Below are 23,394 nucleotides of genomic sequence, written 5' to 3'. Positions count from 1 at the left end.
CATCTGTTTATAGCTTCATCAATTTTGAATCATTGATAAAAATTTTGGACTATAGCCTTGTCTTTCTGTTATATGTATTTTGTGGGTTCATGCATCTTGATCCTTTGCTTAAAAATTAAAGAGTTATGCATAAGATAGGTGGCACAGTGGATAGTGTGCCACCTGATTAGTTGGAACCTTATATTTTTAAATCCTTACTTTCTGTCTGAGAAATAACTCTAAGATAGAAGAGCAAGGGCCAGGCAAACATGGTTAAGTGACTGGTCTAAGGTCACACAGGAAGTGCCTGAGGTCAGATTTGAGTTCAGACCTCCCAACACCAGGCCAACTAATCAGAAACTGTTAACTTGGAAAATGGGCCTAGGAGATAACTTAAGAATCACTAAACTCCTTGGAAATAATGATTTTTAAAAGTCTAGACACTGGGGCAGTTAAGCAGCTCAGTGGTAGAGAGCCATGTCTAGAGACAGGAGGTCCTGGTTTCAAATCTGGCCTCAAACTTATTAGGTCTTATTAGATGAGCAAGTCACTTAGCCCCAGTTGCCGAGATCTTACCACTCTTGGCCTTACAATACCAATACATAGTATTAATTGGAACCAATATATAGTATTAATTCTAAGATGGAAAGTAAGAGTTAAAAAAAATAAGAGTCTACACAATATATTTCAAGCTATAAATGAAAACTCCCCCAACCTATTAGAAACAGAGAGCAGAGTTAAGGTAGTAAGAACCCACCATTCATCTCCCAAAAGAAACCCCAAAAGGAAAAATTCTAGGAATAGCTAAGATCCAGAACTCCTACATGAAAGGCAAAAATACCTCACGCATCCAGAAAGAAGCAACTCAAGTTCCAAAGAACAACATTCAGTATCACACAAGACCTAGCAAAAGCTTCTTTTTTAAATTATTATTATTTTAAACCCTTACCTTCTGTCTTCGAATCGATACTGAGTGTCTGTTCCAAATTAGAAGAGCAATAATGGCTAGGCAATTGGATTTATGTGACTTACCCAGGGTTGCACAGTGTGAAGATAAATTTAGGGTTGTGACTTAAAATCTAGATTTAATTGGTTGCCAGGGAAAGTCCCAAATAAAATACCCAAGTCAGTCTGGAAATTTATGGTAATTTAAATAATATAGAGGGAAGGAATTTAAGAAGAAGGAGGAAAGAGGATATAGGATTTCTCCTGCCTGGCATGTGCCAGGGGGAGTTTAAAATTCCTGCCTCTAGGTCTCTGAAGAAGATTAGAGGCTTCTAAGGGAATAAAGTTGGAAAAGTAAAGGAGGGAAACTCAGCCAGAAACTCACCACTGAACCAGACAATAGCTTGTAGCCACACTAAGATGCCAAAAGACTAGCACACTGCTGTCAGCCAATTCTCCGCTGCAAAAGGTGCCAGAGAGAAGAAGTGATCCAAATATATAGATCTTTCACCCTTGTGTCTCATCTAAATTTTCATGTCTACCAATCACATCTAAGACTTTTCTCCAGGACTGCCCATACTTTTAGTTCTCATCTTCTTTTGATTAGATTATATCATATCTTTAGAGTTACTTAATACTTCTTTGTTAAGTTCACCTTTTGTTAGTTACTTGACCTTTTGTGATTAACTTAACCTTTATAGTTACTTAAAACCTTTTTGTATTAAGATATTAAATTGACTTAACTTAAAGTTCCAGCTTCACTATAAGGTAAGAGTTAAGTACCTTCATTGTTCAAACAGGAGATTACAACTTTATCCTCTCCTAAAATACATCTAAGTAGGGTGGAGTAATTTAAAGTTCCCAAGACATTCCTGATTTTGTTAAACTAAGTATCTTCATTGTTGCAATCAGGAAATAGCTAATCCAATCTTCACAACAGCCAGGAAGTATCTGAGGCCAGATTTGAACCCTGGTCTTCCCATTTCCACATCTAGCTCTCTATCTTCTGAGCCACCTAGCTACTCTGCAGCTTCTTATTAAACCCGAGGAAATCCTAGAATACAATATTACAAAAGATAAAAGAAGAAAGACTTTAAAAGATGAAAAAGGTTGAGTATACTCCTTTAAGAGAAAAAATGAATATGTAATGGAATAAAAGATTTTGAAGTATTCCTAATTCAAAGACCAGAGTCAAGTAGGAACTTTGAAATGCAAACACAAATGCCAAGAGAAACCTAGAATGGTAAATGTTTATTTGAGCATTTAGAAGCTACCATTCTAATGAGAGAAGAAGCAAGTATCCTCTAGAACCATGGTGGCAAATCTATAGCATGTGTGCCATAGGGGACACTCAGAGACCTCTCTCTGTAGGCATGTGCCATTGCCCCAGCACAGAGTTCACCAGAGTTCCTTACTAGAAAGCCAGAGGGATGTGGGGCTAGGCTGATCCCCTCCCCCTCTCCAAGGGTACCTGAGGACATTTTTCACATCACCCACCTCTTTAAAAGGTTCACCATCACTGCTCTAGAACCTTAGTTCTAGTCATTAGAACTAGCATTTCTAACATTGGCAAAACCATTACAAATAGATGCAAATCAAGTATAGCCTTTCTTCATATTATTATATTGACATTATTCTAAAATGCTAGCTAGATCATACCATTCAGATTGGCAGAAGACAAAAAAAAAGAAATGACAAATGTTGGAGGGACTGCAGGAGAAGAGAATATTATTACCCTATTGGTAAAACTGTGAATTGATCCCACCATAGCAGTTTGAAACTTTCCCAAAAGTCAATTAACTGTGCGTACCATTAGACCCTCCTACTAAGCTGTAGCTTGCAAGACTTTTCAGTCAGAGGAACAAAGATCTGAGGCTCTCATGAGAGTGAAAAGGCCTCTGGTTTATTCCATATTATGCCGATTCTTAGTTTTAAGTGGATACTTTTTTTATCATGTTTAGGGAAAAATCCCTTTATTCCTATGCTTTCTAGTGTTTTGAAAAAGAATGAATGTTGTATCATATCAGAAGTTTTTTCTGTATCTATTAATAACAATCATATGATTTTTGTTGTTTTTGTTTTTAATATGGTCAGTTATGTTCATGGTTTTCCTAATATTGAGCTAGCCATTGCATTCCTGGTTGTAGTATATGATTTTTTGAGATGTTGCTGTAGTCTCCTTGCTAATATTTTATCTAAATTTTTTTTGCATTGGTATTTATTAGGGATATGGTCTATAATATGCTTGTTTACTATAAGCTATCTTTTTTATAACTAGAAGGTAGGGCTTTAAGGGAGAGAAGGGCTGACAATAGTTGATATCCCTCCATAAGATAACCATTAAGACATTTTTAATGTACAAAAAAGAACAGAAGGAAACATAGGTAATCAGGATAGCTTTGAAAGTAACATGCTGAATTTTATCTTTTCTTTAAAAAAGCTGTATGGAATAAAGATTCACAGTTTGTTAAAATTGCCTTTTTGGGGAAATTTTATTTAATTAGTTAATTTAGAATATTTTTCCATGGTTACAAGAATCATGTTCTTTCCCTCCCTCTAACCCCCCTCCCATAGCCGACACGCAATTCCACTGGGTTTTACATGTGTCGTTGATCAGGACTTATTACCATATTATTGATATTTGCACTAGGGTGATCGTTTAGAGTCTATATCCCCAATCATATCCCCATCGACCCATATGATCAAGCAGTTGTTTTCCTTCTGTGTTTCTACTCCCACAGTTATTCCTCTGAATATGGATAGCATTCTTTCTCATAAGTCCCTCCGAACTGTTCCAGATCATTGCATTGCTACTGGTAGAGAAGTCCATTACATTCGATTGTACCACAGTGTATCAGTCTCTTGTGTACAGTGTTCTCCTGGTTCTGCTCCTTTCACTCTGCATCAATTCCTGGAGGTTGTTCCAGTTCATATTGAATTCCTCCAGTGCATTATTCCTTTGGGCACAATAGTATTCCATCACCAACATATACCACAATTTGTTCAGCCATTCCCCAATTGAAGGGCATCCCCTCATTTTCCAATTTTTTGCCACCACAAAGAGAGCAGCAATGAATATTCTTGTACAAGTCTTTTTCCTTATTATCTCTTTGGGATACAAACCCAGCAGTGCTATGGCTGGATCAAAGGGCAGACAGTCTTTTAGCACCCTTTGGGCATAGTTCCAAATTACCTTCCAAAATGGTTGGATCAATTCACAGCTTCACTAGCAGTGCATTAATGTCCCAACTTTGCTGCATCCCCTCCAACATTTATTACTTTCTTTTGCTGTCATGTTAGCCAATCTGCTAGGTGTGAGGTGGTACCTCAGAGTTGTTTTGATTTGCATTTCTCTAATCAGGAGGGATTTAGAACACTTTTTCATGTGCTTATTAATAGTTTTGATTTCTTTATCTGAAAATTGCCTATTCATGTCCCTTGCCCATTGATCAATTAGGGATTGACTTGATTTTTTGTACAATTGATTGAGCTCCTTATAAATTTGAGTAATTAGACCTTTGTCAGAGGTTTTTGTTATAAAGATTTTTCCCAATTTGTTGCTTCCCTTCTAATTTTGGTTGCATTTGTTTTGTACAATTGTCTTTTATGTTCTCCTTAGTATATAGAAATGCTCACTTTTTTGGAGTTATGTCAGAATTTTGAAAATTTTTTAAAAATAATGGGTTATAAGGTTCCAAGAAGTTTTTGAGTTCTTTGGTGTTAGAATGTCTTGAGAAGACAAAGTTCTGTGCAAGTCCTTTATAGGAACATTCAATGATGTTATTAATCATGAATTCTAAGTTAGAAATAGTAATTCTTATCCATGTTAAAATTACAGCCTGGCCTCCCTCCTGGAAGCAAAGGTAAAGAGCCTCAAAGAATATCTCACCACTATCTAGATTATTGGGGAGAATTCAATGTTCTTTTACAAAAAGAAGGGCTTCAGTGTAAAAACAAAAAAGAAATAGGATCTAAAGAGACAGAGGGGAATCCTCTAATGTCAGAAAGTTAGAGGATAGAAGAATACATCAGACGGGAAGTGGGAGAAGGGCTGCTAGGCTTTTCAAGTTAAATTGGGAGACTATTCCTGAATGTGAGGGAATTGAACCCTCTGTAGGTGAAGCAACTGCTTGTCTGTCAAGGAGTATTAATATGAAAGATATTATGTATGTTAGCATGGAACAAGTCAGAGGATTTGGGTTGGAATCCTGATTCTGCCACTTGCCAGCTATTTGATCTTGAGTAAGTCAGCCTCTCTGGTTTCATTTTTCTCTTCTGTAAAATGAGGGTGCTGGACTAGATGATTGTTTCTTCCAGCTCTAAATCCATGATACTGTAATAGGAACCGTTAGATGAAAGATTGTCCAGTAAGGATGAGAGGAAGAAGCAGAGAAGCATTGGTGGTTAGTGACTCAGTTGAGAGGTCCACTATTTTCCTGGGCCCAGAACATGAGAGAGCACCTCCCTAGACTTGTCAAATCTGATGATGACTACTACTTTTGGGGTGTGGGCAGAAATGATAATGCCAAGAGGAATATAGAAAGCTTTGCTAATGCTAAAGAAAGCAATGCCCTTAAGGGCATAGGACCATGTTGGTGAACATGCGTACATGCCAGAAGGGGCTGCTCCCCTCACCCTCTTAGTCTGAGGACATTTATCACATGACCCACTCCTCTGTCCAGCAGCCCAATGGAAACACTTCCTCCCTTCCCTCTCTAGGATAAGGCACAGGGCTCACATGTAATCTGAGGGTTGCGGTTTGGGCACTCGGTCTCTAAAAGGTTCACCATCATTGGCATAGGATGTCTTTAATCTGTTGCTTCACCAGTTGAAGGAAAATTATACATAAAATAGTGGCAGATTTAGGAATTAAAAAACTGGTTAAAAACATCCAAGAACAAGTGTTGAATATTTGGACTGTGACCTGACATACAGGAATAATGCAGGAAAGGAACTAACAAGGACTAGGGAAAAAAATGTATTTGCCTGAGATCTGAAAAACTTAATTATGTGAGGTTTAAATTGAAAAGTAAGGGGAAAAGTCAGACAGTTGATGGATTGATAGATAGACAAATATAGGCACATAGATATATATACAGACAAAAAAGACATATAGGAAAATGCCATAGAGCATAGCTACAATGTAGGAAAATTAACGGACGATACCCAAAAAGGAATTTAATGATAAAACCTATGGCCTCAGATATGTATTTTAAAATGTACAAAATATTAGTAAAAGTCATATGAGTTAGAACTCATTTGACCTCAGGTTCCAATCCCAAATTTGGTGTTCCTTCCACTATACAAAGAAGAAATAGTAGTGTAGCATTGTATTTTAAGAATAGCTACTCTGATGAAATTCAAGAACCACGGGGGAACACATGGCAGAAAGCATTAGGTGAAGATCAAGGAGGTCAGAATAAAAAGCAATATTGGCATCAGAGGATATTTTAGACCATCTAGATAGATGACATAGATGAGAGTTTAAGGAAACATGTCAGAAGCCTAGGAAGAAGACCTGATCTAGTTAGCAATGTGGGCAAGCTATCAACCACATATTTCTTGGTCTCTCTCCTTGACTAGAAAGGACTAGAGCTCACACTTTTCAAACCCAGGTCTTTCTGACTCAAATTTAAGAACTATAGAATTCTGTATCTCACTATACCACCCTGCCTGAAAACCCTGAGAAAAGGGAGGGAAGAAGGGGGAAACACAAAGGGAGAAATCTGTGCTTCGTTTGACTTATTTTAGACTTTACAAGAGTAGATTTTAGAAGTGAGAGGAGAAAGAAGAAAAAATAGGTAGGATTCCATGGATTAAAATTCTTCAGAGGAAGTCAGGCCAGGAGGATGGGAAACCCTCAAGAATGAAATTCTGAAAATGATAGAAGAAAAATTCTGAATGGAGGAGAAAGAGCTGTCTAAAGAGACTGGAGTGTTATTGCAGAGAGAACCCCAGCTATCTGACATTGTGAAAAGCTGCAAAAGATGGAAATAAAGACAGATAATAAAGGATGGCTCCAGAAGCATAACATGGTCTAATAAAAATAGTGTCAGGAACACTAACTCTCAGAACAAATTGAAGCTGATGACAAAAAAGACAACAGAGGGTTTGGAGCTTTATAAAGCTATACCGAGGAAAAGATGAAGAGTTAGAGCTACTTCTTTTTTTGTTTGTTTTTTAAACTCTTGCTTTCTGTCTTAGAATTGGTTGATTCTAAGGCAGAAGAGTGGTAAGTGCTAGGCAGTGGGGAGTGGGGAGTGGGGGGTGGGTAAGTGACTTGTCCAGCTTCACACAGCTAGGAAGTATCTGAGGCCAGATTTGACTCCAGAGTTGCCCATCTCTGGGCCTGGCTCTCAATCCACTGAGCCACCCAGCTGCCCACTAGAACTACTTCTTGGCATGCTTCTGGAGCAGGCTCCTGAGAGAAGACAAAGCTTCTCATCTTTTGTTTTGCTTCTTTTTTTCCTTTCTCCAAGGGAATAATCTTTTAATTGGAAAGGAAGGATTGGCAGTTAGGTTACCATAGATAGAGTACTGGGCCTGGAGTTGGGAAGATTCCTCGTCTTGAGTTAAAATTTGGCCTCAGAAACCTACTAGTTGTGTGACCCAGGGCTAGTCACTTAACTCTGTTTGCGCCCCCCCCCCAACTTGGAAAGTAAGGAACTACAATGAATAATAGGGAGTTAGTAGCCAAGATAAGTAAGGAGATGGTATGGGAAGCCCAGGCTCAGCCTGTCAGTAAGCATCTTTTAAACACCTGTCTTAAGCCCCACAGCATACCTAGTGCTGAAGACTCAGAGGAGAAATTTTACATTCTAATGGGGGAGACAAGTTGTACTTTTCTATGTACATATAAGAAACATATAGAATAGATACAATATGACTTAGAAGGGCAGGCACTATCCCCTAGTGCTGGGTTGGCAAAGATGCGGGACATGTGCCCTGGCGTGCTGGAGGGGGCTACTCCACTGCACCTGAGGACATTTTTCACTTACCCTGCTCTCCTCTGTCCAGCAGACCAATGCAAGCACTTCCTCCACTCTCTGGGGGGTAACACAGGGGACTCATAGGCAGCTTCTGTCTTAGAATCAATACTATGTATTGGTTCCAAGGCAGAAAAATGGTAAGGGATAGGCAATGGGGGTTAAGTGACTTGCCCAGGATCACTCAGCTAGGAAGTGTCTGAGGCCACATTTGAACCTAGCATCTCCCATCTCTAGGCCTCCCTCTCAACCACTGAAATACCCAGATTCCCCCTCCTTTTTTTAATTATCCAAAAATACGTTCATTGATATTGTGGGACTCTTGAATGTGATTTTGTTGAGAGACTTATCAAAGTGAGGTCTTAGGTCAAGGTACATTTCACTTCTTTTAATTATAACTCTGGCAAAGGAGTATTAGAGAAAATGGCATGTATTTGAAGATGTATTTGACAACATTGAGATCAAGCCTTTTTAAAAGTAAAAAGAAATTATTCCTAATTACCTAGGCACAAATCATTTTAGTTATGATGATTTATAAACTGTTTAAATTTTTAAAATTAAAGGCAATCTTAGGAGTAAGGCAATACAAAAACACCTAGTCTAAGCCCCCCCCCCAAGCACCTGAAGCCCAGGGAGGTTAAGGGCTTTGTCCAGGGGCACACATCTGGTTAGTGTAAGAGCCCAACTGGTCCCTGGTATTCTGATTTCTAGTCCAGTCCTCCTACTTCCCCAAGTTACCTTCTCTCATACCCAATTAAATTCAGTGGTTCCATAAGATTCAAAAGGTAGAAGAATTTTTTAAATTTGGAACTTTTATCTTCTTAAAGTTGCAATTTTCGTAGTATTGAAAACACTGTCTCCTCCCTTTCCTGTCACTTTCTTCTTAACTTCCTGCAATCAGACTTCTGAATTCATCATTCAACTGAAACTACTCTCTAAACTTTAGAGAGTCTAACGTAACCTCTTAAGTGCCAAATTAATGGCTTTTTCTCGGTCCTCATTCTTCTTGACTTCTCTATAGTTCTTTACACTGTTGATTATCCTCTTTTTTAATATTCTTTTCTCTAGATACTATTCTCCCTTGGTTCTCAGTCTTCTCTGCTGGATCTTCATTCAAATCATATCCACTAACTGTGGATGGCTCCTAAGGCTCGCTCATGGGCCCTCTTCTTCCTCTATACATTTTGAATTCCTTGGATTCAACTGTCATCTATGCTAATGATTCTCACATCTTCTTAATCTTTCTCCTGACCTCTCATATCCCATCTATATCTGCTTATTGAATATCTGAATATTGATTATTTTGAACTAATATATGTCCTGTAGATATCTTAAACTCAACCGTAATCTTAATCTTAATCTTAAACTCAATGTCCAATGCTGAACTATATTTTTTCCCTCAAACCTTCTCCACTTTCTAACTTCCTTGTTCTTGTTCAGGGTACCACCATCTTTCCAGTCACCCAGGCTCACAATCTAGATTCACTCTCACTGTTCACCCAACCCTCCTGCCATAGTTTTCAAGTCCTTCTGTGTTTCTACATTCTTAAAATCTTTCATGTATGCCTCCTGTCTTTAATACCACCACCCTGGTTCAGGCCTAGACTGTTGCAATAGTTGGTCTCTTTACCTCCCTCAAGTCTTTCTCTACTCTGGTTCTCTCATTGATCTTGAAGTGTAAGTCTGAGCATGCATATCACACACATCCAACTCCCCAACCACTCAGTCAACTCTAATGGTTTCTTGTTGCTCTCAGGATCCAATCCAAGAAAAGATCCTTTATTTAATATTCAAGGCCCCTTCTTACACTTATGCTTCTCCCTCCCATCTACCCTCTTCCAAACATAGTTATCAATACAGTGACACTGACCTCCTTGATGTTCCATCTCTCAGTTCAGGGCATCTTTGTTGGCTGCCCTCCATGCCTAGAACTCACTTTGTCTTCATTTCTACCTCCTAGCTTCCCTGGAAATCTTTAGACCTGAGCTAAAGTCCTACAAAAAGCATTTCCCAGGCTTCCTTAATCTTAGTGCCTTCCCTCTGAGATTATCTCAGTTTACCTTGTCTTTATTCTATCTGGAAACAGTTCTTTGTATGTTGTCTCCCCTAGGAGACTTGGAGCTCCTGGAAACCTGGAACTGTTTTTTTGCCTTCCTTTCCCAAACTGTACCATAGTGCCTGACACATTTTTGTTGTCTACTTATTTCAGTTGTGTCCAACTCTTTGTGACTCTGTTTGGGGTTTTCCTTAGCAAATATACTCGAGTGGTTTGCCATTTCCTTCTCCTGCTCATTTTACAGTTGAGGAAACCAAGGCAAAAATGGTTAATTAACTTGTCCAGGGTCACACAGCTACTAAGTATCTGAAGTTGGATTTGAACTCAGAGCTTCCTGACTCCAGGCCTGGTGTTCTATCTACTGCACTCCCTAGCTGCTTTATAACTGCTTATTTCTAATACCAGAAAATCACATATTCTTTTACTTACATAGAATAACTGTCCTTTTGAAATTCATTCAATTAAAGAGTGTAAAATTAATCTGAACATTTGTGCTCTGTCTGAGTATATCTGAGGATGAAGTGGTAATTTTCTTTTTTAAAATATCTTCTCTCTAGGATATGAGAAATCTGAGATTTGCTTTGAAACAAGAAGGTCACAGCAGACGAGACATATTTGAAGTCCTCACAAAATATGCCTTTCCACGGTCACATGGTTTGGTAAGCTAATGGTTATTTCCCCCTCAAGTTCTAAAGTGTCTCTGTTTTCTTTCCATCTTGTTTCATTCAACAAGCATTTATTTGAACAAACTAAAGAAAATAAATGAATGAATTAAGCAAACAAGCATGTGTTTCTGAAGCACAATGGTAGGTGCTAGGAGTACAAAGACACAAAACAAATCAGTCTCTGCCCTTAGAAGGCGAGCATTCTGTTGGAGAAAACATACACAGATAAGTAAATACAAAATAAACACAAACAAATTTCTTGGGGATACTGGGAGCTAGGACTCTGTAGCAGAGACTGGAAATGGCAAAGAAAGGAATCTGTATTTCTTCTGTAGTCGGTGGGGAAATACTGAAGAGGTACTTGGAACAGGAGAGTGATATATAGTCAGACCTGTGCCTTTGGAAAGTTGGTTTTGGCAGCTCTGTAGGGATTGGATTAGAGGAGTGACTGGGGTAAGGGAGAAATGAGAGGGGAGGAAGATCTTAACTAACATGGTGGCCTTAGGAATGTAGAGAAAGGAACAGATAGATATGTGAGATTCTTGAGAAGTTGATTCAGGAAAACATGGCACCTGATTGTAGATGAGAGAGAACTAGCTAGAAGACTTGAGATTGTGTCCAGGGTTGTAAACTTCAATGATAAGAAGGATGGTGGTGCCATCAGCACAAATAGGAATTAGGAAGAGAGGAAAGAAAATTAAGTCTGTCTTAGACTTGCCAAGTTAGAGTTGCCTACATGCATTTAGAGATTTCCAATGGTCAATTGATGATGATGCAGGATTGTAGCTCAGGGGAGAGACTAAGACTGGACATGTGAATCTAAGAATCATCCACATAGAGATGATCACTGAACCCATGGACTTGATGAGATTACCAAGAAAGATGATTTATTTATTTATTTGTTTGTTTTTTGGAGCCCTTACCTTCTGTCTTAGAATCAATACTGGGTATTGGTTCCAAGGCAGAAGAGCGGTAAGGGCTAGGCAATGAGGGTTAAGTGACTTGCCCAGGGTCACACAGATAGGAAGTGTCTGAGGCCAGATTATAACCTAAGACCTCCCGTCTCTAGGCCTGGCTCTCAGTTCACTGAGCCACCCAACTGCCCCCTACAGAGGTGATTTAGAAAGAAGAGGGACCACTTCCAGGAATTAATGCAGAGTGAAAGGAACAGAACTAGGAGAACATTGTACACAGAGACTGATGCACTGTGGCACAATCAAATGTAATGGACTTCTCTACTAGCAGCAATGCAATGACCCAGAACAATCCTGAGGGACTTATGAGGAAGAACACTGTCCTCATCCAGAGAAAAAACTGTGAGAGTAGAAACGCACAAGAAAAACATATGATCAATCACATGGTTCGATGGGGATATGATTGAGGATTTTGGTTTTAAATGATCACTCTTTTGCAAATATTAATAATATGGAAATAGGTTTTGAACAGTGATACATGTATAACCCAGTGGAATTGCTCGTCAGCTCAGGAAGAGGGGAGGGAAAGAACATGAATTGGGCAACCATGGAAAAATATTCTTAATAAATTAAAAATAAAATAAAAATAACCCCCCCAAAAAAAAAGAAAGAAAGAAGAGGGCCCAGGACAGAGCCCTGAAGTAATCCACATGTAAGGTATAGGGTAAAGATGATGATCTAGCTAAGGAAATTAGGTGAGGATAGATGGAAAGTAGAATCAGAGAATGCCATGTCATCACCACCCCTTACCCCCATGTGAATGCTTAGGAGGAAGGAGTAGTCCACAGTGTCAAATGCATTGGGGGAGGGGGGAGCAAGAAGGATGAGAGCTGAGAAGTCATTGGATTTGTTCTTTAAAGTCATTGGTGACCTTGGAGAGAGCAGTTTCATTTTGGTACAGCCATTCCAGGAACTTGGTAGGTGAGGTGGTCAAAAGGCAGATTTCAGGAGATTGAGGAGTGAGAAGAGGAGAAGGGGAGGCAATGAGCCAAGAAAAGTTTTTTTCTAGGAGATTCACTGTCAAAGGGAAAAGTGAGAAAGGGCAATTCTTTCTCTTAGATCAGAAGCACATATTAACCTGGTATGTCCTTTCCTTTGATATATCTCATCCAATCCTAGTTGGTCTATAGAAGCTTCCAGTACACTGTAATAGTTAAAATTAAATTATGAAGCTGCTAGTACCTTTATTGCATCAAAGTAGTGATAGTAAAGAGAGGGAAATGTAGGAAAGAGGTAAGGAGTTGCTTAGCTAAATACCCTAGTTGCCATTTGATGGAATGAAGCTCATCACCAACAGGGTTTCCCTCAGGTTCCAATGTCCAGCCAGAAGAGCATGAGAGAGTGAGAGAGCAAGAGAGCAGTCACTAGGTCTTGGCTTATAAGCAGTTTTCTCTACCCACTAGCTCTCCCACCTTACATCTCAGGAACCAATCCTAGTTCCTTAATTTGCCTGGCACTACCCAGTGGGGCAGTGCCTGTGGAATCAATTTCCCCTCTTGTTGGTTTCAACTTCCTTTCTCTGAGGTCCTGTCTATCTCTGTATATCTCAATAGTAAACAACCTCCAAGTTGCTGATTGATTACATCAAAACAAAGCAACATAATGAGGGGAAGAGTTCCCTTCTCACAAGCCTCCCTGTGATTATATTGAGAGAAGAGCATGTTGAAATCTCCCCAAAACCCTTAATACTAATGCTTAAAAAGGGAAATCTATTTTTATTATGGGTGTAGTAGAAATATGTTGAAAAATACAATGTTACTTCCAAAAAATGTTGGAAAAGCTGCATTGGAAGTACTTGTACTTTCTCTATATTATGAAGTATTTTTGCACAAAAGACTATAGAGTACACATAAAAATGGGGTTTCTCAGTTCCCATGTTTCATTCACCGTATCTATCAATGTGAATAGCTATATTTTCAGAATTGCATTTGAATTCTGTGTTTAATTTTTATTAAAAAATTATTGGATTTTTAAATATATCACTTTAAGAGGCTTGATATATCATGTATGACTTATATCAAATTCCTACATTCAAAAAAATTCTGAAATTATAATTTCATAACTTATTATTTAAATGATTCATTTTACAAAATTCAATTTATCTGCACTTTTTTCAGTACAAGCCTTCTGCCTAAAGTGAGATATGCTTGTGTTTGGCTCATGCATACATGACCTTAGAAATATTTAAAAATTGAAGAACTCGTTATATAGCAAGTAAGAGGTAGATATGAGACCCCAAAAAACCTTTGGATACTGTTAGAGTTTATTTAAAGTCAAGAGTTCGATTTGTTCAGGTTTCATTTGCTTTTGGATACACAGAAATAGTGTCTGGAAACATAAAAAAGCTCGATTCCAAGTCCAGTCATGAATTGAATGGATTATGGATGTTTTTCTTCTTTTGCACCACCCTCTGGCCCCTCCTGCTTCCCGTTGCCTGCAAACATTGAGTCTGTTCACTCTGTGGCTTGAACTTGGAACTGAGCTTTATTTACCTTCCACTTAGAATGGCCTACAAAAGAGCAGTTTGGATATGCTCTAAGTTAATTCCCTGACCTGCTCTCATTTCTTAATCTGGTCAGATTCTAAATAAAGTTTTTAGGGTTATTTTATATTTTCAGAATAAGATTCATCGGGTTGCTTTCATTTTCCTTGTCCTTAATGTCATTGTGAATTCTTATAGATTATTGCAAAAACACTTATTCTATTTGTAAATAGTACATTTTAATTAAATGTGACATGCTTTTACATTCCATGTCTTTTAGATGTAAATTTCATATCAACATGTTTTGTAATCAGAAGGGAAAGTTCTCATCTTCAGGCCTCAGTTTTCTCTTCTATCAAAGTGAGGAAATTGGGCAAGATGATCTCTGATTCCTTCTAGCCCCAAAATCTATCAGATCCCTTACATGGCTTAATAAAGTGCAGTAAAATGCTTTGGAAAATAATTGGGTCACCTTAAATCTCCATAGTTCTTTGAACAAATGTGGCTTTTTGTTTAGTTTCTTCAGCATAGTGTTTGAGATTATAAATGAACTAGTTGGCTGCTGAACCAAGGGAGAAAAATGAGCACTGTGCTGGGAATCAGGAAATGTGGGTTCTGGGCCCAGCCCTGCCACTGACAAGCCATATAACATTGGGGCGAGGCACTGGATGATTTCCCTAGCTGTAGCAAGGGGAAATCTTGTGCCAGTTTCATAAGGTTATTAAAGAGACATATTGGAGTGCTTTGAGCTTTTTCAAAGAAAAGGACTGCTCTATAAAGTTGCTTATTCTTCTTGACACAGCCATGAGCATGTTTTGAAAAAGCATTAATTGGAAACTTGTAGGATCTAAATGTGTAGAGCATAATGAAGAATGCATCTTAGCTTGAAACATGCAAAATATTGAAAAGGAATTAACGATCAGAATTTCTGGGAATCGTTTCTTTCTGTTGTCATTCTCTTAGTTCAGCAAATGGTTCACTTAAATTTTTGTTACATTACTTTTCCACTTGGGTTCCTCTTATGGTTCAAGACATTTGGATTGAAATTGCTTAGTTTTATAATACTTTGTAGATCATTTTCTAACTTATTATCTTAACTTGCATAAGTGAAGCTGGTTTGAGATTTCCCCAACCTTAATTTTACATGGAGGTGACATCTTGAGGTCCCAATGACTAATATGGTAGAATACAGTTTCTCACAGGTTCTACAAAGATAGAAAGGCTAGTAGTATAGGCCCAGTAGTGGACCTTATGTCTGTTGTCTGAGGACCAACTTGGCTACATTTGGAGGGGCTCATCACCAGAAGGTTGATCACCAATGAGGATTATTTTTGGTTAGTTTCATGAATCATGTTTTTTTTTAAAACCTTCTAAGGCTTTGGGTTAGAAAGGGATTGTACTCTGCACTGGTAAAGGAAATGCCTTCCATTGACAAAATTATGGATCCAAAGAATATGGTTAGTAAAGGTTGCAATTTTAAAAGACTTAAATTGATGATTGATTAGTTCACAGACTTGCCAGCTTCCATTTTGAAAGAACAGCAATTTATTTTAAACATTTTTGCTGTGGAAACGAAAAACCTCCTCCTGAATAATGGGTTGGTGAATCAGAGAAAGGACAGAATCAATTAATAAGTAAAGCCTTTCTGGACAAGACTCAACATTATTTGCTGCTTTGGTTCCCATTACTCTCTCTGTACGCTGCCCCCACCCACCCACCCCACCCCTGGCCAGCTATTATTGTTGATTAATCTTAATTTATATTTGGTAAGCCTGGTTTTTTAAAAATTATTTAGCTTTCTTAAACATTGTGTGTCTGAAAGTATCTGTAGACATCTGAATAGAGAAAATTTTAAATTATAAGATGTACTATTAAGACATCATTAGTTTCCCTGCTGTGGACATTGAATGCTTTTCCTTTGTCCGTCTCTAGCCATTATTTGCTTTTTTAAATGAAGAAAAGTTTCCTGAAAACGGGTGGATGGTATATAATCCAATTGAAGAATATCGAAGGCAGGTAAGTCAATAAGTACTATTGAATGGTTCTCATGTAGTAAGTTACCATAAAATATACATTACAATGATCTCTAGTTTGTCATGTTCTTTGAAAAGCAATAATATCCTAACATCCTTCTGAATGGTAACAGTAGCATCCAAATTGTGGACAACATATACTAATGATGGCAAACCTTATAGAGACCAAGTGCCCAAACCAAAACCCTCACACTGCATGTGGGCCCCTCCCACCCCATCCCCACCTTACTCCAGACAGGGGAGGGAGGAAGCACTCCTATTTTGCTGCTGGGCAGAGGGGTGGGTCAAGTGAGAAATGTCCTCAAGCATGTGTGGAGAGGGGGAAGGGAGCAGCCCTCTCTGGCATGTTTCATAGGTTCACCAACATAGACATATACCATCATATTCCATATATCCTGTAACAGTGATGGCAAACCTATGGCATGGGTGCCAAAGATGGCACGCAGAGTACTCTCTGTGGGCATGCAGCTGCCCTCCCCCTCCCCAGAGCTCTTACTAAGAAGGCAGAGGGACTTGGATGGAGCATGTTCCACATCCCCACCCTTCTGCCCAGCAGCCCAATGGGAGTGCACAGGGGATAAGATGGGCAGCTCACAGGCAGCAGAGCTGGAGGGGAACAAAGCCCTTAGAGTTTGCCGTGGTCAGGGTCCAGCCCCACTCATGACCCCAGGGTTCCCGACTGGTGGCGAACAATCAGTCAACATAAAATAAGTAACAAACAGAAGACAGCTTAATCATTACGGCCATGGGACTGCTTTACATCTCTGAGCTGCTCCGACATTCCCAGGCTTGGGATTTATTTTTATATCCATATTCTTGGCATGCAGATACACAAAATCAAAGACAGATGATTGGAAAAGTGATACATTAACTTTTAACAAATCACTTGATTAGCATTCTATATTTTTGTATTGTGATTACAGACAGAATACAAGATAAATGATTTTGTCGCAGGTGGCTTATTAGGAAGTTTGAGTTACTGATTTGTGTAATTGAGTCACTGAGGCATATTGAAGCTTAGTATACCTGTACGTATTGTATGGGTCTCTATGATTGATTTGTGTGCTGGCTTCATGAGAAAGTTTTGGGCTTGGCCTGTAGCTGCGGTTTTGCTGGGAATTATGTACTTAAGTAAAAGTTAACCCATGATAGTCTTTTGGGGATTGGGTTTAAGGGTCTGATCATTTGCTGATGTTTTGGGGAATAAGGGTACGTGTGTTTTGCTCTTGCATTATTTCTTTTGAGACTAGGGGGAATCATGTCAATTCATAGGTAAGGGGCATTGATGAAAGAAGTCATGCAAGGGGGATAGAGTGGGCAGTCACATCTCGCCAAGGACCACTCTGTGGTCTCCCCAGCTACCATGCATCCCTCTGTCAAGGTGTCGTGGACTGATGGCCCCCAGCAAGAGTTGCCTGAGTGCTCCGTCCCCTCCCCCTCTCTACACTTGCTGAGGACGTTCCTTACTTCACCCACCCCCTCCAACCAGCAACCCAATGGAGTGCTTTTTCCTTCCCCTGTGTGGGGTAAGGGATCAGGACATGCCTGGCACTCAGTGTGGGGAAGAGATATGGCACCCAGTCTTGTTGGGGAGAGGAGCAGGCATGGCACTCTGTCTGGGGGTGGGAAGGGCCTGGCACTTCATCTCTAAAAGATGCATTATTACTGGGTGCTGTGGTTGCTCTTACCTTAAACCTAACTAGTTCTTATAGCCATAGTCAAGGATCATATTGATTCTATTTCTTAACTTTCCTCTTTATACCATTGAGGAAGGTCTTTGTATTTTTGCATAAAATAAATTATGGGCCAATATTATAGATGACACTTTCACACTTATCCACTCTATAGTTTATTTCTGCATTGAATGCTTTAGTTTGGGAGCCCAAGTTTTCTTTCTATACATTAGTAGTTAGTATCTAATCTAAACCTTTTCCATACAAACTTGGCAGACAGTTAAATTTTCTCCATGAAGTTGCTTGCTTTCATTGCTGCTTATTCAAAGGAAGTTTTGGTGAAAATACATTATTATTAGCACCAACAATAAGCTTGTACATTTCACTAGTGTGCTGTAAGCACATAGATCTGTACTAGTTTCATGTGAACCTCACAACTCTCTGAAATTAGAATTTGGGGCTGACTACAAGTTACTAAATGTGTTATCATCCCTATTTTACAACTGATAAAACAAACTAGGAGAGGGTGGCAGCCCATTGCAGTACAGAGAATGCTAGGCTTGCAGTCCAATGATGTGGGTTTGAATCCCAGCCTCGTCCCTTGTCTGCTATGTCCTTGGTCAAGGCACTCCTCTCTAGACCCTATTGCTCTTATTTGTAAAATTAGGTGATTGAACTGCAACCTTGTGAGCACCAAGTAATGAAAAGGAAAGTAACAGGGCAGCTGGATGGCTCAGTGGATTGAGAGCCAGGCCTGGAGACAGGAGGTCCTGAATTCAAAACTGATCTCAGATACTTCCTAGCTGGGTGATCCTGGGCAAGTCACTTAACTCCCATTGCCTAGCCCTTACTTCTCTTCTATCTTGGAATCAATACAGAGTATTGATCCTAAGACAGAAGGTGAGGTTTTGTTTTTTTTTTTTTAACTAGACTTATTTTATTGGATTTAGAATATACTTGGTTTATGTTTAAATTCATTTTGTTTTTTTGTGAGCCAAAGTAAATAATAAAGGTAAAAATGAAGGAAAAACCTAAACCAGTAAATGGAACTGTAATCTGGGACTTGCATCTCCAAAGTAAAATTAAATGCCTAAACCATTTACATTCCTTTTTTTTTTAATTTTAAACATTATTTTATTTGGTCATTTCCAAACATTATTCACTGGAAACAAAGATCATTTTCTTTTCCTCCCCGCCCCCCCTCCCACCACCTTTCCCTCTCCCATAGCCGACGCACGATTCCACTGGTTATCACATGTGTTCTTGACTCGAACCCATTTCCCTGTTGTTAGTATTTGCATTAGAGTGTTCATTTAGAGTCTCTCCTCAGTCATATCCCCTTCCCCTCTGTAGTCAAGCAGTTGCTTTTCCTCAGTGTTTTTACTCCCACAGTTTATCCTCTGCTTGTGGATAGTGTTTTTTAGATCCCTGCAGATTATTCAGGGACATTGCATTGACACTAATGGAGAAGTCCATTACCTTCGATTGTACCACAGTGTATCAGTCTCTGTGTACAATGTTTTCCTGGTTCTGCTCCTTTCGCTCTGCATAAATTCCTGGAGGTTGTTCCAGTCCCCATGGAATTCCTCCACTTTATTATTCCTTTGAGCACAATAGTATTCCATCACCAACAGATACCACAATTTGTTCATCCATTCCCCAACTGAAGGGCATCCCCTCGTTTTCCAATTTTTGGCCACCACAAAGAGTGTAGCTATGAATATTCTTGTACAAGTCTTTTTCCTTATTATCTCTTTGGGAGAAGGTGAGGTTTTTTTTAAAAAAAGGGGGGTGGGAAGTGGCATTCCCCCATTTGTATCTGGAATCAGAGGTGAGATTTGAACCAAGTCTCTCCAGACTCCAAGTCCAACCCTCTTTTCACAACTCCCCTGTTCCTTGAAGATTATCATCAAGAGCCACTGAATATCAAGGTTGCCTTTAAAATTTACTTAGCTATGTAACTGTAAGATCTTTTCACCTCTGAGTCTCAATTTCTTTGTAAAAGGGGAATAATAACATTTTAATAGTCTACCCCACAAGTTGTGGGGAAGATGCTTTGTAAACTTTTATGTGTCTGAGAAATGGGAATTATCATTTAAGCAAATAATCTCTTATACTTGTGTGTATTTTTAAATGGGGAATGAGTTCCAGTAGAACCCAAACCTAATGCTGATTTTGGAGGACAAGATCAGCATCCACGTAGGCCTGTAGAGTTTTAGTAAAGAAAGGTCTAATATGTCCTACTGTAAAGACCCTTCATTTGACCAAATCTGGGCTATCTAGAGCAAGGTACTTCCTCTGGAACTTTATATTTGTCCTAATCATGACTATATCATTTGAAAAATCATTTGGACTCATTGTAGAATAAGTTTTGAGAATCAAGTCCAAATCTTCTGTATTTGTTCTTTTTTATTGTTTATAATCTTATGAAATGAAAAGTTAGTGTGTCTGAATGAAATGATAGAGTTGAAGACCTTAGAAGAACTCATCTATATTTCTTTATTGGTTGTTTTCTGCAGTTGGGACACCAGATCATCACTTGGTTTGTCATCAGATCTAATGACCTGGAATTTTGTATTTGGGTGTTAAGTTCTGAAAAAGAGTCTATGTGAGGCATTTATTAGATGCCATGAAGGAATTCATTTTGAAATCGAGTTGTGTGGTGATTTGTTAACATCGCTCATAATTTGTGCCTTGATAGATTTGAAGTGAAAGAGGAGACCTCATTAGGACATGTACAGAATGTGGATCATTTTTGCTTTATTTGTAGAGTGTTAATTACCCAAACTAAGATTTTTTCCTTCTTCTTGGTTCAAAGCTTTTCATTTGGAACAACATAGTATTAGGTTTCAACATCTCATGCATATATGAACTGGCAAAAGTATTTTGTATTGGATAGCCACCACTCTAGTCAGTCTTTTTTATTTTTCTTACTATTTGCTAAGGAATGTCCATACTCAGCTCCTGTTTGGTCCATGGTGTCTAGGCCCAGCCCTGAAGCACAACTTCTACCCCATCCCCCAAACAAATTCCCTCACTAACTCTGCTTCTTTTGGGTATAGCAAAGGAACTGGGGGGGGGGCGGAGATGGAACACTGCTTTCTAGAAATCTGTTTATATTTGATGCTTAAATTTGTCTGGGTAAGTTATAGGATAGGAGAGTACCTTAGGTATCATATTGCCACATTCATAGCCTATTTAGTTTGGAAGTGAGTACATTTCCCACACAACCACAGACCAATCAATCCCAAACAACTTGATTTAAGACTAATAAGAATCATCCCTATGGAGTTTCTCTGTATACCTACTTTCTTGATAGATTTGCCCTAGAAACTTTTGAAATAGGTTGGAAAATCCATACCCTTTTGGGAAGAAGAAGGGGGAACTTGCTGATTCTCATCTCTACTCTCAGATTGAACACGGGGCTTTCATTTGGTGGGGAAAGGGAAATTTGAGTTTCATTGCTATTATTTAGTCTTAAAGTTATGCCATCTGTATCATGTAGGTAATAAGTAGTCATTTTATATGGGTAAAAAGAACTTCAAGAGAACTTCTATAACTAAAACACTACTTATGAAAACTGTGTTTGTCTCATTGTACCTCAATTTTCTAAGTGTCAGGTTTGTCAGTTCTGTGATAAATTGGTAGGTTATCGCCACCATGTGGTCAGTGCTAAGTACAAAACTAACATCAAAGGAGGAAAATAGTCTTAGAAATGAAATGTGACCTTGAAGTTAAATGTGAAATTAAATCAAATGTGAAATAATGGAATTTGCTCTTGTTATTTGTTTTAAGGGATTGCCCAATGACCAGTGGAGAGTATCTTTTGTCAATAAACGCTTTGAAATGTGTGAAACGTATCCTTCCATTCTGGTGGTACCATATCATTCCACAGATGATGATCTCAGGAAAGTTGCAACTTTTAGATCCCGTAATAGAATTCCGGTGAGTCAAACTTAGAGCAGTTATCACAGAGTAACTTTTATTACTTGAGATGCTCTTTATTCTGAGGAATGAGGTTAAAGTTTATAAAACTTTTGGAACTTATGATCATTTAAATGTGACATTACATATTTTCTTGTCTCTTACACCTACTATCTGTGTAATCCTGGGTAAGTCACTTAAGCTGTCAAGCAATTCTCTAGGATTATGAGTGGCACAGCAATTGTACTTATGTACAACAATGAAATCACAAATCCAAACCAAAAAATTGTATATTGTAGAGCTTTTGAACTGATTTTTATCTGTTCTCATCTTTATTAATTTACAAGCTGCTTTTAAGTAGCAGGGGCAGATTGGAGCTAGGAGTGACAAGGGCTTCTTCTGTTATACTTCATATATATATATATATATATATATATATATATAATCACAGAATTTGAGAATTAGAAGGAGCTTCAGCAGCTTTCTACTTCAACCCACCTTCAAAAAGTGTCCCCATTAACATATACCAAATAAGTGACCATTCAGCCTCTGATTGAAAACCTCCAAGTAGGGGAAACTCAGTACTTCTCAAGGTAGTTCATTCCAGCTTTGGACAGCTGTTATTGTTAGAAAGGTTTTTTTTCTGACGTTATGTCTAAATTTGTCTCTCACATCTTTAATCCGTTGCTTCTAGGAGCCAAACAGAACCATTCTAATCCTCCTCCATGTAATAGCCATTCAGATACTTTAAAAAGCTCTTATATCCTCCCTGAATATTCTCTTTTTTAGACTAAATATTCCCATTTAATTTAATCAGTTTTTTGTATTTCATAAACTCAATAATCTTTACCATCCCATTTACTTCCCTTGTCCATACCCTGCCTTTTCAGTGACTTTCTTAAATATCAGGTTTAGTGGCCAGAATTGAGCACAGTACTCAAAATGAGGTCTAATGACAAAGGCAGAATATTGTAGAATTATCACCTACTTATTATTAGAAACTATGCTTCTCTTAGTGTAATCCAAGATCACCTTAGCATTTTTGACTGCCTCATTATACTACTGATTCCTATTAAGCATGTAGCTCACTAAAACCCCCAGATCTTTTTTATAGTAACTGCTGTCTAACTGTCCCTCCCCTATCATATACTGGGAAATTGTTTTTTTATATCCAAGTGATAAGACTTTACCTTTATCTCTGTTGAGTTTCATCTCATTAGATTCAGTCTATTATGCTAGTCTTTCAAGATATCTTTGGATCCTCACTTGTATAATATGTTGGCTCTTCATTTTATGTCAACTGAACATTTGATGAGCATGCCATCTATGATTAAACTAATCAATAAAAATGTAAAGCCTGTTCCTTGAACTCCTCTCTAGAGACTTTCTGCCACATTGATATTGACCTCTTCACAAGTACCCTTTGAGGCCAGCCATCCAAACAGTTCTGACTCCATCTGCTTGTATTCTCATCTAATCCATACCTCTCTGTCTCTTTCCAAGAACAGTCTGAGATACTTGAGCAAAAGCTTCACTTAGTGAGGGTAAACTATGTCCATAGCATTATTTTCATCTACTACTTTTATAATGCTGACAAAAAGAGGAAAAGGGATTAAGGTTAGTCTCACACAACCCATTTTTGTTGAAACCATCATGCTAGTTCTTTGTTGTGTTTTT

General features: G+C 38.5%; 1 protein-coding gene across 6 annotated transcripts in view; it reads left to right on the top strand.

Annotated features, from left to right (window-relative positions):
• MTM1 (myotubularin 1) overlaps nucleotides 1–23,394 on the top strand; it is a 113,034-nt gene that overhangs the window by 66,178 nt on the left and 23,462 nt on the right. For all 6 annotated transcript variants that reach the window (XM_056809358.1, XM_056809360.1, XM_056809361.1 and 3 more), the window contains 3 exons: nucleotides 10,524–10,625; nucleotides 16,020–16,103; nucleotides 21,589–21,738. In XM_056809358.1, the coding sequence (XP_056665336.1) occupies nucleotides 10,524–10,625; nucleotides 16,020–16,103; nucleotides 21,589–21,738 (336 nt within the window). The remainder of the gene's footprint in view (nucleotides 1–10,523; nucleotides 10,626–16,019; nucleotides 16,104–21,588; nucleotides 21,739–23,394) is intronic.

The sequence above is a fragment of the Monodelphis domestica genome, chromosome X (assembly GCF_027887165.1).
Source record: "Monodelphis domestica isolate mMonDom1 chromosome X, mMonDom1.pri, whole genome shotgun sequence".
NCBI lineage: Eukaryota > Metazoa > Chordata > Mammalia > Didelphimorphia > Didelphidae > Monodelphis > Monodelphis domestica.
Note: the sequence above shows the minus strand (reverse complement) of the source record. Positions and strands in the feature narration are given on the sequence as shown.